The 16,556-nt window shown below is 34.3% G+C and overlaps 1 protein-coding gene across 2 annotated transcripts; it reads right to left on the reverse strand.

Moving 5' to 3' along the window:
* Positions 1–13,199: 13,199 nt before the first annotated feature.
* LOC135834854 (uncharacterized) lies at positions 13,200–15,367 on the reverse strand. 2 transcript variants are annotated; one of them, XM_065348830.1, is made up of 4 exons: positions 15,045–15,367; positions 14,905–14,959; positions 14,724–14,795; positions 13,200–14,540 (listed from the first exon to the last, which is right to left on the reverse strand). In XM_065348830.1, exons 2-4 carry the CDS (start codon positions 14,951–14,953, stop codon positions 13,621–13,623), a joined length of 1,041 nt encoding a protein of 346 aa, XP_065204902.1. In that variant the 5' UTR covers positions 14,954–14,959; positions 15,045–15,367; the 3' UTR covers positions 13,200–13,620. The 2 variants fall into 2 exon arrangements, with proteins under 2 accessions (XP_065204902.1, XP_065204901.1); XM_065348829.1 differs by having other exon boundaries at positions 15,049–15,363.
* Positions 15,368–16,556: the final 1,189 nt, after the last annotated feature.

A 16,556-nucleotide genomic window follows, 5' to 3' on the forward strand; every position in this document is an offset into this window, starting at 1 on the left:
CCACAGAGGGGACATTATCGAAAAAATCTGTGTTTTTTTGCTCCAGCCAGCACCCATTTGTTTTGGGGAAAATGGCTCGTATTCAAAAGAGAGTATTTGAGATACTGCGTCCAGAAAGACCATTTTTGGGAGTCTACTCAGCAGTTGAAAATTTTCTAATCGCTGATTTTTGCTTAAAGTCGTGTTTTGAAAATTTCTTTTTCTGAGGTATTCAACACTAATGAAGTAGAAACGTCAAAAAATTTCATTTTCGAAACTGGGGGAATATTTTTGAATCTATTGTGGGAAAGTTTTTGGCCATCATTAAAAACTTTGAAAAATCAAAAAAAATATCAAAAAACCTGTCAAAGTTTTTTTTTTTATTTTTTTAAATTTGCAAATGTCCTAAGGATTGCAACTACTATTCCAAAATATTCTCTTAGAACTCATTCCAGATATTATGTATTTTGATGTTTTGATTTGACTAATTTAAAATATTTTAGTACTTACATTTAAAAAAACAAACAAACAAATAAATTCACCAGAAAATAGCCTAAAGCATCAAAATACGGATCAGTAGTATAAAGATCTCTTCAGAAAACACGAAAATTTCTAAAAAGTCGAGGTCATCGTCAAAACTGTCGTTTTCAATTTTTATCCAATTTCCTCTTATTATGCATTCTTCTTGAATTTCAAGTTTTTAAAAGCTTTAGCCTTCGATTTGCTCTGGCTGCTTCTCTCATTTTTTTTGAAATTAAATTTTTTAAAAAACTACTTCCTTCAAATCTGAAAAATTTATGTCCAAAAAACCGATTCTCAAGTCTATAGGTAATAATGTTTTATCATTGAAAAAAATGCGAAAATACTCGTATGAGCTGAATGCTTGCAAAATTTACCTCGTTTGCTGGATTCGCATATTTAATCGCGAGTATGGAAAACATTTAAAATAAAAATTGCTTACTCAACGGAAACTTGAGACTTGGCAAATACGGTGTTGTCTCATGTTTTACCTGTCCTTGTTGCGTTGGTGGAAGTTGGGTCGGGGGAGTGAGTTTTTTTTACGTTTTGAGGGGTGGGGATCACGATACGACCATTCCCGAAAACTCATCTTTCCTTATAGGCCCCTCTATTGAAACCAAGCTGACACCATAAAATAGCTGAAATTTAATGTAAAATTCGAATTTTAGCTATTCTAGGGAGCCAACTTGGTTTTTTAGGGAGGGCGTTAATATCCTCATGAGAGTTCATTTTACTCAAAAAGAGACGTTTTCAAAGTGTTGGAAGTTGAAATTTTTGAATTTTAAAAATTTCGCTTAGAAGTTGAATTTTTAAAATTTTTGAAAATTGAGAGGTCCACCTTAGCCCAAGTTTTTCAAAAATGGAAAAAATAAAAAATAGGGAATTACTTTTTCACCAGAAGTCACCACTTTGAAGACTGGGAGCAGAAGAAATAGCAAATTTTTGTGTCGTGTGTTTAAGGACGACCCTACTAAGAGCCCACTGCTGCATATTTCAATTTTTAGATTTAAAATAAAATGTTGCTTACTTTCTCAAGAGAAACTCGCCTTCTACCTTCCAATAACAAGGGATGGAAGATGTCTGTAGGCATTGCCGCATAGTACAATACTTTCAACCGTAAATTTCGATTTTCTGATCACTGTGCAATTTACCCATTTATCATTCTACATCGATTAATGCAGAGTGCCTAAGATATTCCATACTTTCTTTTCATAATATTATTAGTCTTTTGTGTAGCGTTGGTCAATTGTTCGCAGTAATTTTTAAAGTCGTCTTCGGTGGACTTATAAGACAACTTTTTGGTTTTTGGGGCATGAAGTGAGAAAAACAGGGCGAATTTTCAACTCATTATTATAATGAAGTCAAAACATAAAAAAAACATCGTTTTCAAAACTGTGAGAATGTTTTTGAAACCAGCGGTAGAGGCTTTATGGCCATTATTAAAAATTGAAAAAAAATAGCGAAAAACTCATCAATTTTTTTAGGTTTTCTTAAATTCGCAATAATGTTTTAAAAATTGCCACCACTGCACTCCAAAATATTCTCCTCATTCCAGAAATTATGTACATATTTTGATGTTTTGATTTGACTAATTTGAAATATTTTAGCACCTACTTCCGAAATATTAAAAACAAATTACCCGAAAATAGTCTAACAATACGAAAAAGGCACGAAAGCGTGAAAAAAGCGAGAATTTGACCGAGGGAGCACGAAAGTACGAAAATATATATAGTACCTAGGTATAATATCCAGAAAGCACGAAAATTTCTAGAAAAAAATGGCGTCATCGTCAAAACTGTTGGTTTTTATTATTATTCAATTTCCTCTGATCCATTCTTCTTGAATTATAATTATTCAAATGCATTTGCCCTTGCTTTGTTTGAGATACTTCTCTTTTTTTTTTTTGAATTAAATTTACTAGAAAGCTACATCCTTCAAATATGACAAATTTAGGTCCAAAAACCCGATCCTCAAGTCTAAAATAATGTCTTAACATTGAAAAATTTGAAAATCTCAGCCGAATGATTGAAAAATTTACCTGGTGTTGCTGGATTCACATTCACGAAATCCACTCTTTACATCCACCAAATATTTTGAAGACTTCTGGTGCTTGTGAGAGGAATAAGAACACATTGAAATTATGATTTAGGTATGATGGAAATTTAATCATGATTACGGAAAACATTACTAAAATGAAAATTGCTTACTTGAGGGAAACTTATGTCGTTCAGCCTAATTCGTCATTAATGTTATTGCAATGTAGACACATTTTTAACCACCACTCAAAAAAACTTCGAATTGAAAATCTCAGCCGAATATGATTGAAAAATTTACCTGGTGTTGCTGGATTCACATTCACGATATCCACTCCTTACATCCACCAAATATTTTGAAGATTTCTGGTGCTTGTGAGAGGAATAAGAACACATTGAAATTATGATTTAGGTATGATGGAAATTTAATCATGATTATGGAAAACATTACTAAAATGAAAATTGCTTACTTACTTGAGGGAAACTTATGTCGTTCAGCCTGATTCGTCATTAATGTTATTGCAATGTAGACACATTTTTAACCACCACTCAAAAAAAAATTGATATAATAAGATCTATTTTGATCGAGACATTTTTTTGATCTAATTAGATCACCTGTATCAACTTTGATCAAGTTGGATCAAATGTAATGCAGATTTTTTAAAAATAGCCATATTTACTAGTAAAATTGCTTAAATTACTGCAAAAATGTAAGCCTCGCATAATACATATGAGATGTTGGTTGCAATTTTTTATTTAAAAGTAGGGGAAAAATTTTCAAAAATTTTGTGTCTGGAGATGGGATTGATCCTATGACCTCTCACATTCCAGACCTTGTCCTTAACCATTAGGCTACCCCGTTCCTTGTGAGTTGAGGGACATTAGGAGTATATATTCTCCTTTGATAGGTCTGGACTTGAAAAAATTCACCTATTGCTTATCATACAAGAGCAGATTTCAACGATTTTCAAAAATTTGCTTAATTCATCAACTTCAGAACATTTTTTCAAATGTGAATTATGCATTTTTATTGATACTGAATGTGATAGTATTTTTTTGGGAACAAAATGAAATGAAAATATTTTTGGAAACTGTATCACTGCATAATTATTGGGCCTGACACATGAATTGAATGCATAACCCATCCACATACTCAATACAACTTTTCCCCCCTTTTTTCCTTCTTTTTTTATTCGTGAAAATTGAAAGAAAAAAATGTTTTGATCAAAGTAGATTAACATTGATTAAAGTCTTTATGTAGTTTGATTAAATTCGATCAATATTGATCAAAAAGTTGGCATAATTTGAAATTTTTTTATCAAATTAGATCAAGTTATATCAGGTGCATGCAAAAATCTGAACGTTGTTTGATCTAACTTGATAAGGTTGGTTGAAACATTTCATATAATTTGATCAAATTAGGTAACATGATTGACATAAGGATATCTCTTTTGATCTAAATTGATCAAAAACCTCTGTGAGCAGTGTATATTCCTTGATATGACCTAATCTAGGTTGGTCAAATTTCATAACATTTGATCAAACATGATAGGGTTGGTCAAATCACTCATATCATATTCGATACAACTTGATCAAACTAGATCTAAATTGATCAAACAACGCTAGGGCCAGTGTATCTTTCTTGATACAACTTGATAAAGGTTGATAAAATTGCATAAGATTTGATCTAGCTCAATAAGTTCGATCGAAATAGGTATATCAAACTTGATCTAAATTGATCAAATCAGGTAATTCGCAATATCAAACTTGATCTAAATTGATCAAACAAGGGTGAGACCAGTCTATCTACCTTGAATTATGATTTGATCTAGTTTGATAAACTTTCATACAACTATACCAAGATTTTAATCAATATTGATCAACTTTTATCAAACTGTATCAAGATTTTCATTAAAATTGACCTACTTTGATCAAATTTGATCTGAACATTTTTTCCCGGGCAAAAACTGTGAGACAGTTTTCATTGTGAAATGTGAGCTTCCTATGGACTTATTGAGATTGCAATTTGTACAATAATATACCTTATTGTTCTATGATGATGATGAGAATGTGTCAATTTTTCCAAAAAAAAAAAAAAAGGATTTCATAACACTTTATGACATTTATTTTCAAAAACATGGTTTGAGACAGGCAAGTCGAAGGACATTTGGGGTAGAAAATCGAATGTACACCCATGAAAGCGGGAGCTGAACAGCTCAATATCAAGTGTAAAATGTGAGGGGGGTGATGCTTGTATGGACCAAAAAAAAATCCTGCTAAAACCATTGAGAAATTTGCTGTGGATACAAAATTTACCACTTTTTGAGAATTACCCACTTACATTAAAAAAACAAACAAATAAATTCACCAGAAAATAGCCTGAAGCACCAAAATACAGATCAGTAAGTATAAAGATTTCTTCAGAAAACAAGAAAATTTCTAAAACGTTGACGTCAACGTCAAAACTGTCGTTTTCAATTTTATCCAATTTCCTCTTATTATTCATTCTTCTTGAATTTCAAGTTTTTAAAAGTTTTAGCCTTCGATTTGCTCGGGCTACCTCTCTCATTTTTTTTTTGCATTAAATTTTCTAAAAAAACTACTTCCTTCAAATCTGAAAAATTTATGCAGGTCCAAAAACTAATTCTCAAGTCTAAAATAATATTTTATCATTGAAAAAAATGCGAAAATCTGAGCCAAATGCTTGCAAAATACCTCGTTTGCTGGATTCGCATATTTAATCGCGAATATGAAAAACATTTTAAATAAAAATTGCTTACTTACTCAAAGGAAATTTCAGCCTGGCAAATATTTGTTTGGTTACTGAAAACTTCGAACCCACTCGTTTGGTCCTGGAACCTTTCCAACTAAGTATGTATGAAATCAATCAAGGCCATGGCGTTGCTTAAGATGTCACCCTTTTCAGAACACCGTCTTGAAAATTCGAACCTGTATTTCAATTATCATAAAAGCTGGACATGCCAATTTTTTTCTAGGGTGGAATATAGAATCTTCTCTTACCAGCAACATTTTATTGTACCAGCGGTTACCAATAAAATTATGATTGATGGGACATTTCAACATTGCGAAATGTTTGCATTGGCAATTAATACGTCACAGTTGAATTGCGAGGTTATAAATGTACCTAGCGACAAGTTCATTAAAAATTTGTACATAGGTAAGCCTATTTATTCTCGTTTGTATCTTTTTTCGTTTCATTTTCCATTTTCTAGAAAGAACGTGTAAAATGAGCTGTTGATTCTGGTGTTAGAGAGTAATAAGAACACAGCACTATTATGGTAGAAATTTAATCGCAAATATGAAATCATTTAAAATGAAAATAGCCTTACTTTGTTCCGAAAAATCGGAGCCTTTTTCTAGGAAGAGAAACGCGGGAGCCTTGATGAGGTAAAATTAACAATCTCTTCGGTGTGATCATGCCTTGCTCACGTTACGAGTATCATAAAATGTATTTGTAAGCGATGAGGAGAAGACGTTAAAGCTTGGCTTTTTTGGCCGCCCGAATGGCTAAGCTTTGCTTATCCAAATTTTTTCTCATATTTTTCAAGGTCTATAACAAATAAAGGTATGTTATACGTAGATATAAATTTCTGATTGCATATGCCAATCCGATGTCGTATGTATCACCTCCCTCCTAAGAAAAATTTTCATCCAGCCTATAGAAAATTTCAAAACCTTGACAGATAGCAAATTGCTCCCAAGCGGGCAATTCCCAATTAGGTACTTGAATTGGCCAGTGGGTCAGATATTCGTTTGGCCGATGTTGAACAATGACAGTTGGTGTGGGTGCGTCTTATTGATACTCAAAATTCGTTTGGTCCAATTTCAGCATCAGGTTCATCCTTAAGAAATCGACTTGGATGGAAATGTAGTCAAGATCGTGGAAATGTTTTAAATTTGTGATTGTGATGGTTGATTTATTGATGAGAACATGGAGGGACCGAGAGGCACTAGTTCATCTGCATTGATTTGGCTGAAGCTTTTTTTGTGAACACCTACCTTTAAAGGATAGCTCCAGAGGTGTTCCCTGGAAAGGTGATATGGGTCCCTAATCAGGGGGCATTTTAAAAAAAATTGTTGTTTTTTCGCTCCACCTGTTTTGGAGGAAATGGCCCATATTCAAAAGAAAGTTGAGAAAATGCGTTAACGAACACCATTTTGTAGGTTCTACTCGGCAGTTGAAAATTATTTAATCGCTGATATTTGCGTAAAATCTTATTTTGAAAATTTCTTTTTCTGAGGTATTTCACATTAATGAAGTCGAAACGTCGAGAAACATCTTTTTCTGAACAAGGAGAATGTTTTTGAATCCAGCGGTGGAGGTTTTATGGCTATTATTAAAAATTGAGAAAAACTTATCGAACTTTTTAGGTTTTTTTAAATTCGCAATAATGTTCTATGAATTGCCACCGCTGCACTCCAAAATATTCTCCTCATTCCAGAAATGATGTACATTTTGATGTTTTGATTTTACTAATTTAAAATATTTTAGTACTTCCAAAATATTAAAAAAAAAGTAATTCAGCCAAAAATAGGCTAACGGCACGAAAAAAGCTAGAATTTGACCTAGATAGCACGAAAGCACGAATTTAACATGAAAAATTTGAAAATCTTAGTCAAATGCTTGCATAATTTACCTCGTTTGCTGGATTTACATTCACAAAATCCACTCCTTACATCCACCAAATGGAAAAGATTTTTAAAATGAAAATTGCTTACTTAATTATGTACTCAAAAAATGTCTTTTCTTGCACAAACTGGACCGGAAACATTTGATCTGAAATATTAATGTTTACAAATAATGCCGGGTATTCGTTACCAATAGAGCAATAAAATCTGACATTTTACAGGTCGAACAGTGACTCAGATACATTACTTGTTCTTTCGAGTATTTATTTGGTACTTGTACTCTCAATTTATTATGTACATGGGTAAAGATCGACTAAGAGCCTGTTCCCAGAGCTAGTCAGGTTCTGAGCAATTATTCCTTTCCTAAGGAATAATTCTCAGATTTTTCATATGAGCCGTACTCTGCCAAAATTGGAGCAAGTATTTGAGAAATAAGTTACAATTTATTGTAACGAACTGAATGACAAAGAAGAGGAAGAATGTCTCTTTTGAATCTTTGTACAAAATGTACTCAGAGATGTTACACGTGTGCAAAAGGAAAAAGAAGCATAAGAAAATTTTTCGCTTATCTACTTTTATCTGAACTGGAAAAATCTGTATTTTTCCAGTGTGTAAAAAGAAAAAACATTTTTGGCTACCCAAGCTTTTATGATGAAAAATTGTCAGTGGTGGTCCCCTAAATAATTCCTGAGAACTACCACCCCATAGACCCCCGGCTAATTTTTTTATGGGGGGTTCAACCCCCTTTTGCAGTTTTATCCTCAGGGGTTGATTTTACGTCGAAAATAGCTTTAGTTTTGTGTTCTACGTCAAATTTCCGATCTAGTGATATATCAACTGTCCTTCTACCCCTAAGGGGGGGTGGGCCTAAAACCATTCAAAAATGAGGGGTTTTCTAAAAAACACAAAAAAGTTATCGGCGCATATGAGGGGTGAAATGGTCCCCGAGATCGTTCGGGTTGATACTAGCATGGAAGGTGGGTACTATCGAAAAACTACCGCGTGAGAAATTTCAAATCCACACCACCTCCCTTTTTTGGGGGAACCCCCTTTCCGGAAATTTCAATTACACTTTTCTCAGCCCCATTTCAACAGATTTTGAAAATTTTTCAGCATGTTATGTATATCTTTAGTAGGTATCCCCACAAAAATTTTCAACCACCTCCCCTCATATTTACCCCTCAAAGCAGCGTTTTTCAACTTATTTTATGATTTTTAATACTTAATACTAAAACAGGTCAATTATAGGTCGGTAAAAGAAAAGAGACTTCTTCATATTTGAATTATCTCACCGGCCTAAAAGTAATTTCCTTGCAGGTTGCCTACCTGTACTTAGTGTGAGGGGGCTAAGTGCTCTGGAGATGGCTAGATGAGTGTAGCAAAAAATCTGACTACATATTCGTGCTCAGCGGTATCGAATCATGAGAAAACGACACCCTACTCGTTAATATTTGGTTATTTTCCCCAAAATTCCCATTTTACCCCAACCCTCCCTAAGACATATCTTTACACCGTTTTGAGGGGTAAATATGAAGGTAGAGGGTTGAAAATTTTTGTGTGGATACCTACTAAAGATATGCATAACATACTGAAAAATTTTCAAAATCGGTTGAAATGGGGCTGTGAAAAGTGTTATTGAAATTTCCTAAAAGGGGGTTCCCCCAAAAAAGGTAGGTGGTGTGGATCTGAAATTTCTCACGCCGTAGTTTTTGATGGTACCCACTAGAGCTGAAAACGGTTACGCTACTCGCTAACCAGTATTTGGTTAAAATACCGGCTAAACCCGCTAGTGGTTGTATTGGGTTGATTCGGATATAGATAGTATTAGTAGCGTATAGCAAGTACAACCCAAATGTTTTGGCACTTGGTCTGCGCACGCACCCCAAAACTTGATAATGTGTAAGTGGGAGGAGTTACGCTTTGACACCTGTCGTTCATATGTGTGATTGACGTTTGACATGATTGATGACAATGATGATGTCATGCCAGTACACCAGCTACACATTCAATGTGCTACTAGTTATATCGTGAACCAGTGCGACATTCTTTCAACTCGCTATCTGCTACTAGCGAGAAGCGAGAGTTTACGATACGGGTACAGTAGTTACCCACTGTCAGCGAGTACCGTTTTCAGCTCTAGTACCCACCTTCCATGCTAGTATCAGCCCGAACGCTCTTGGGGGCCATTTCACCCCTCATATGCGCCGATAATTTTTTGTGTTTTTTAGAAAACCCCCCATTTTTGAATGGTTCTAGGCCCACCCCCCTTAGGGGTAGAAGGACAGTTGATATATCACTAGATCTGAAATTTGATGTAGAACACAATACTAAAGCTACATTCGACATGAAATCAACCCCTGAGGATAAAACTGCAAAAAACCCATTTTGGGGGGGAGGTCAACCCCCCATAAAAAAATCAGCCGGGGGTCTGTGAGGTGGTAGTTCTCAGGAATTATTCAGGGGACCACTCCAGACAATTTTTCATCATAAAAGCTTGGGTAGCCAAAAATGTTTTTTCTTTCGAAATATGATGCTTATTTGCCTAAACTATATAGCTCCCAAACATGGACTTTGACAAAAATAATTATTAAAAAAAAGAGACAACACAAAACTCGTTAGAAAGGTCCATGCTGAATTTTAAAAAATGAAAATAAGAATAATGAAGAGAAAATCGAGAAATAATCTCAATTTCAAACACTTGGGTTAGAAGAAATAAATGGAAATGGGTGGGGCATGTGCATATGATGATGGACAATAGGCAGACTTATATAAGACAACTTTTTGGTTTTTGGGGCATGAAGTGAGAAAAAGAGGAAGGCAGAAGGCTAGGTGGACAGATGAGCTTGACAAAAATCTTTAATTCATTAATTATTCCATAGGGTTCCACAAGATAGAATTGAGTGGGAGAGACTGCAGGAATCCTATGCCCATTTCTGGGGCTAGTGCAGGTGGGTTCTACTTAATTATAGTTACTCGTTATCTCTTTGTAAATCTATTCTTTAAGAAATTTATAACATTCTTCGCTAATAAAGGATTATTATTATATTATTATTATGGAAAACATTTAAAATAAAAATTGCTTACTTGAGGGAAACTTATGTCGTTTTGCCTCACTTTTGCCTTATTGCGATGTAGATCATATATTTTTAATCACCACTCAAAAAAACTTCCCTATGGGGTCCCTATACACCTGGGATTTAACAGGCTATTGCCTTATGACCCAAGTCCAACAAATGAAACAACCCCCAATAACCCAAATAGACAACAAGTTGGTGTATTGGTTTATTGGTATCAAGTTGTGCACACGGTACTACATGTTATTACAATATAGCACAATACCTGACGTTAAGTCAGCTTCTGCTGAGTGTCTGTTACATAGAGAGCTAGGGATTCAGCATTAAACATCCTTCGTCTATAGAAAGTAACAAACTGCAAGGTGGCCATCAATGGCAGCTCCGGTAGTGCCTCTGGTGAACTAAACCACCAGAGGGAGCGGAGCTTTCAGAGCAAGCTCAGTGTTACCTACGCTTGGACTTTAAAGTTCCCAACAATAGTGGGTAACTTGGGAGTCCCTAGTCCCCACTACAAAAGTCATAAATACATATTTTGCCATAGTAGGCAATCGTGGGCTCGTTTGCCCTGCAATCAATTAAATTATATTATCTCCTACAAAATGTAATTGTGCTTTTTAAATGCCAATTTATTTAATTGCGGAACAGGTCTCGAGTACGTGTCAATTGAGCGTTTCTTGACCCAGAGGCCGACAAATGTGGCTGCGGTTGAGGTCCAGATTGATGACTCGTTGACGGAACAAATCGCTGAGTATGTATCGAGTCACCACCTGGTGATTGGTGTGGTGGCGGATTTTGGGTATGGTTTTGAAATTGATTTTGGAATTGATCGTTTCTTTAGTCGCGTGTATCGTAATTGCCATGATAGTTGTCTCGTCTAAAATTCAGGATGTAGTTTCTACCTCGATAATTTCCTCAATAATTTTCATTCGTTGCGCCATTATCTTGATTCGTATGTCCACCTTGTTGTGTACATGGGAGTACGTTGCGATTGGACCATTTCCTGCGTCCACGTGGAGACAGTGTAGATTTTTGAATCGTCTGTTTTCTTTAACGATAATGGCTTGTCGATCAAAGTTTGTTTACTTATGAGAGAAATAAGAACACAGCAGCATAATTATAGAAATATAATCTCGAATATGGAAAACATTTAAAATTAAAATTAAAAATTGCTTACTTTGTTATGAGAAACTTGAGCCTTTTTATGATGGAATGTGTGGATTTTTCGCAAAATTGACAAACGCTGAATTACTCCCAAGCAGGTAACTCCCAAATACTCGAATTTGCCAGTGGGTCAGATATTACATCGTTTGGCGGGTGATGAACAGTGGCAGTTGGTATGTATGTCCTATCGAGGCTCAAAATTTATTGGAACATTGGGTTTGATGTTGCTTGGGTTTGCACATATTATTAATTATTTTTTACTTCGCTAACTTCTCCCATGACAATTCTGGGAAGAAGAATTTGTAGACTGTTGATTTGTGATTTCAATTCTGTATTGATTAGCTGGGCTGAATTTGCCTGATTTATCATCTTTTGTGTAGCGTTGGTCAATTTTGTCAACTCTATTCGCATTATTAATTTGTTATTTGGTACGATTTGAGCATCACGTTTAATCAAGGTCATGTTTTAAATTTATGATTGAAAATTTTCAAAAATTTTATAAAATACAGATTCACTGTAAAATTTGACAATTCCAAGTTCTGTTATCTCTAAAAAGTCTCTTTTGAGTAAAATAAACTCTCATGGCGATTTTAGCTCCCTCCATTGAAAATCAAGCTGACCCCATAAAATGGCTGAAATTTAATGTAAAATATGAATTTCAACTATTCTAAGGAGCCGACTTGGTTTTCTAAGGAGGGGGTTAATATCCTCATATCCTCACGAGAGTCATTTTACTCAACGGAGACTTTTTAAAATTGTTGGAACTTGAAATTTTTTAATTTTAAAAATTTTGCTTTGAAGTTGAATTTTTAAAAATTTTTGAAAATTGAGAACTCTTACTGCAGCCCGAGTTTTTCAAAAATGGAAAAAATGAAAAATTAATTTTTCACCAGAGGTCACCGCTTTGAGGACTGAGAGCAGAAGAAATGGCATTTTTTTTGTCATGTGTTTAAGGACCACCCTACTACATAAGATCCCACTGCTGTGTATATTTCAATTTTTAGGTTCAAAATAAAATTTTGCTTACTTTCTCAAGAGAAACTTGCCTTCTACCTTCCATTAACAGCAAATGGCAGCTAGATGTCTATATGCATTGCCGCATTCAATATTGAAGTCCTCCATACTTTTACTATCTTGAAGGAAATATCTTAAAAACTCCATTTCTGATCAATTAATTTACAAATGAAATGAATTTATTTCAAGTTTCATTCATTTTTTTCTTCAATATTCATCTCGAAAAATGATGATGAAATGATCAGTAAATAGGTACGAAAAATTATTCAAGTGCTGATGTGAACAACTGCTTATGTAAGAAGAACGAATTTGCGAACCACTTGAGAAATAGTGACGTCACGAGTGAAAAAGTGCTGTAAATATAACATTTACCAAAAAGTACTAAATGAATGGTATGTCGAAAATTTAAAAAAAAAATTTATGATCATATTCAACAATAGTTCGCATTTGTTTGAAGACCTAAATAGAATGTTGAGATTATGCAACATAAGTTTGGATTATTTTTAATGAAAAAATTCATTAATGTTCGATTTGTATTTTAATCTCATTTTCGGCTCAATTTGAGGATTTTATTTAGGTGTGTAGGTACCTATTTTTTTTTCAATAGGTAATTGCCAAAAATAGATTTACAAACTTTAATTCGGTCTGAGAAATTTCTACGAACATTTATTTAGCACATTCAATGTCAGATCCTCATTGGGAAGTTAAATATAGAGCATTAGGTATAGGTAGGTGTTGTCCTCATTCAGTTGAAATTGAAAAGAATTCATGCAATGAATAAGTAGGTATATTTTAGTTAGTAATCAATCTAATCATCGTATTATTCTATTTCTGTGAACGAACATAATTCTTTTTGACAAAAATTACAAAGGATTTTTGTAGGTATTTCTTTTTTTGCAGATCATTTCCAAAAATATGTGCCTTTTGCTAAAATTGTCCCAAATCTCGATCGAGTTTTTTGGTATTTTTTTTCTGGATTAAATTTTTAAATTTTGTTTTGTAACTTTTTTGGTTCCAGAAGTTACCTTGTTTTGTGATATATTGAGTACGAGCCCTGCCATTGATCTAAACACAGATCAAAAAATAATTTCAGGAACTAAAATTCAAATTATTTCAAGTTTTTGTAAGCACGAGTTATTTGTAAAAATTAAATTTTACATATAAAATTAATACCCTGAAAGTCCACTGCGTTACGTCCAAGGTTGCTGGCCCATCGCTTTGGCCATTTCCTCTTCGAAATCGTCGAAATCCAAATCATTCAACTCGTCAATTTGTCTTTTACTTAAAAGATAATAAACAGTATGTTTCTGACTACCATATATCGTACTCTTATTATAATATTTTTCGTAATTCATTAAGAAATCGATCGTCGATATAATCAATAGACTTAGCAATCCACTCCTTGCAATTTGCTTCCTACCTTTCGGATCCAATAACTCCATCAGGTACGAATCATCGTACCCTTTTCTTTGAACGAAATCCTTGACGTAATCCATAAGCCAAGCATTTTGACACAAATTCACTAATTTATAAAAGTATTTAGTCTGTTGGCGCGATTTCGGATTACCCATTGTTTGATGCGGTTTATTTCTGAGCCCTTTTAAACTATAGTAATACTTATCGGCGATGTAATCCATTACCATATCGTTGTAAAATTCAATATGCTCGTCGTCGTATTTACTGGCATGATGGCTGATGAAATCATCCACGTAGCCTTGTCTTTTCGGTATCAGGTTGCGAATAAAGGACCAATCCGGGTGTAAATATAAAAGATGCGATTTTATACTGATGGCGGTTTGAGCCGGATTGCGTAAAACTGGTTCGAAGTTTTCCCAAAGGTCGCCTGATTTTTGCAAGATGTAGTATAACGAGGTGGCATTTGGCGAGAAACCGAATTTATATCGCCATATGGTAGAAGTTGGAAGAGTTTGGTATTGATGAGGTGTCAATTGTTGGGAAAAAATGTTGTATTTTTCGTAACAGTTGCAGATGGTGTCGTTTGAGCACTGGCCTTGACTTTGGCAGTTGTAAAAGTCGCAGAATATTTCGCAGATTATTCGGCAGCCGTTGTCGCCGAAGACTGGGCAGGTTAGGTAGCCTGCTTGGCCCACTGTACAAAGATGAATTGCATTTAGAGAGGTGAGATTGGGAGAAAAGAGTTGTATGATCACGTGAGTGTGATGAAGTGAAACAAAGACGAGGTTTTTCTTTCGATGCATACTTGCATAGGTTCAAAAATGATAATACCTTCCTAAAAAAATAGTTCGAAATATCAAATGATGAATCTACTCACTTTGAGGTCCGTTGGGTTGAACGTGTACTTCTTGTGGTCTCCTCTTCTTCGCTTCTCCAGTTGCAGTGCATGCTTTATTGTAAAAGTAAAACACGTCGGGTTAGATTTCATTCATTTTTGAAAATATGAGCATTTTATGAGAGGTGGGTGTATGAAATATCAAAAATGCAACAGCACTTACCACAAAGAAGATGAATTACGCCGAAGACGAACCATGACGGATTTTTCATGGTGACCTGTAAATAGAAAAAAAATATTCAACGATTTTATCATTTTTTTGTTTTGATGTATTGGATGTAAAAAGGAATTTTATTTACATACTCACATTTGAAGTCGTTCTGCATGCAACTTTTTTATTCCTTCTTTTACAAAAGACAAATGCTCAAGCAGAAAGACATTAGTACGAAGATTATAATACGTTGGTACTTTGATGATGTGGAGGACACTTCATGCATGTTGTTGTTATTTTTTGGTCTTTTTAGAAAATTAAAACACACCAACCAGAAACACTGTACAATGATTTACAAAAAATGTAACGAATGAACAAGTTTTTTTTTCTTTAATGGATGAGAAAATTTTCTACTTGAGATGGTGGATTGATATTAACGATTTGTGATTATGTGAGATTAGTAGAGGATGGTTTATCACGTCGCTCTGATAAGATTTGATTTGTTGCGCGGGATGTAGGTTGAGAGATTACCTTCAGTATAAATGATATAGATAATACTCGTATGTAAATTTTTATGCAAGATAGAAGTATATCTAGATTTGCTATGGCTCGGTTGAGGATATTGGCAGTGAGTACATTGTTCAGCAATTTCAAAAAAAAAAAAAAAAAAAAAAAAAAATACTTACAAAAACAAACAAAATGAGTAGGTACTCGTTTATTTCCGCTGTTCAAGTATGTATTGGTTGATGGGTAATTCTCAAAAAATGGTAACCATTTGTGTACACGACAATTGCTGGGGAGCCCAAATAAAGATCTATTGTCCCCCCCCCCTAGATAACAACTTTTTTCTTGAAGGGGGAATCCTAAACAACATTTCTAGCCCTTGTCCTCTAAAAAAAGTGGCCCTACTTACAAAATATGGCGGCCATTTTGATTGACAGGTCAACCGAAATTGCAGATTTTGCGTTCCAACATAAAACTTGCAAGAAATTTTTTGAACTCAACAAAGCTAGATCAAAAGGGAGTGCAATAAATTATCACCAGCCAAAATTTCAAGTGCTAAAATGCATTTTTCGATTTTTGACGAATTTTTGAAAACCAAGTGTTAAGCTAAAAATGATGAGAAAAATCAAAATTTTACCAAATTGACCAACAAAGCTGAAATTCGAGATATACCCTATTTTCGACATGCCAAATTGATTGGAAGCTGTTTCAAACCGTTTTGAGCAGTTCTGGAGCCTCCAGTGGATTTTTGAAACTCAAAATTCCCACAAAATTTCATCAAGTGGAGTTGGAAAGCCGAAATTCATTCTTAAAACTAATTTCAATACGCTACGAAGTTAACTGCAGGTAGATTTTAAGTCATTTTGAAGCCTCCAGTGACTTTTTGGAAATAACTGGACCCTCCACACTGAAAGAAATAAACAGTAATCGTTACATTAAAACGATGCACTCAGTGCATTAAAACGCGGTAATTTTGGTATAGGAATGAAACGCATTAATCAGTACACATTTAGAGAAGTAACTATTACACAGAAGTGCAGTAACCATTCCATCGTTTTTATTCAACAGTATTTAAATTTTAAAAAGTGGGGTTAGGTATTTTTTTTTTTTTTTTTTTTTTTATCAATTTCAAGTTTCTCTCCGCACATTTAAATGTTTTT

This window comes from Planococcus citri, chromosome 2 (assembly GCF_950023065.1).
Source record: "Planococcus citri chromosome 2, ihPlaCitr1.1, whole genome shotgun sequence".
NCBI lineage: Eukaryota > Metazoa > Arthropoda > Insecta > Hemiptera > Pseudococcidae > Planococcus > Planococcus citri.

What these genes read in the sequence shown, in the direction of transcription:
- LOC135834854 (XM_065348830.1), bottom strand. Translation starts at nt 14,953, where the DNA reads ATGAAAAATCCGTCATGGTTCGTCTTCGGCGTAATTCATCTTCTTTGT. An exon ending in CGTAATTCATCTTCTTTGTG is followed by an intron (nt 14,796 to 14,904) that starts GTAAGTGCTGTT and finishes TTTACAATAAAG; the next exon opens with CATGCACTGCAACTGGAGAA. An exon ending in TCAACCCAACGGACCTCAAA is followed by an intron (nt 14,541 to 14,723) that starts GTGAGTAGATTC and finishes ATCTTTGTACAG; the next exon opens with TGGGCCAAGCAGGCTACCTA.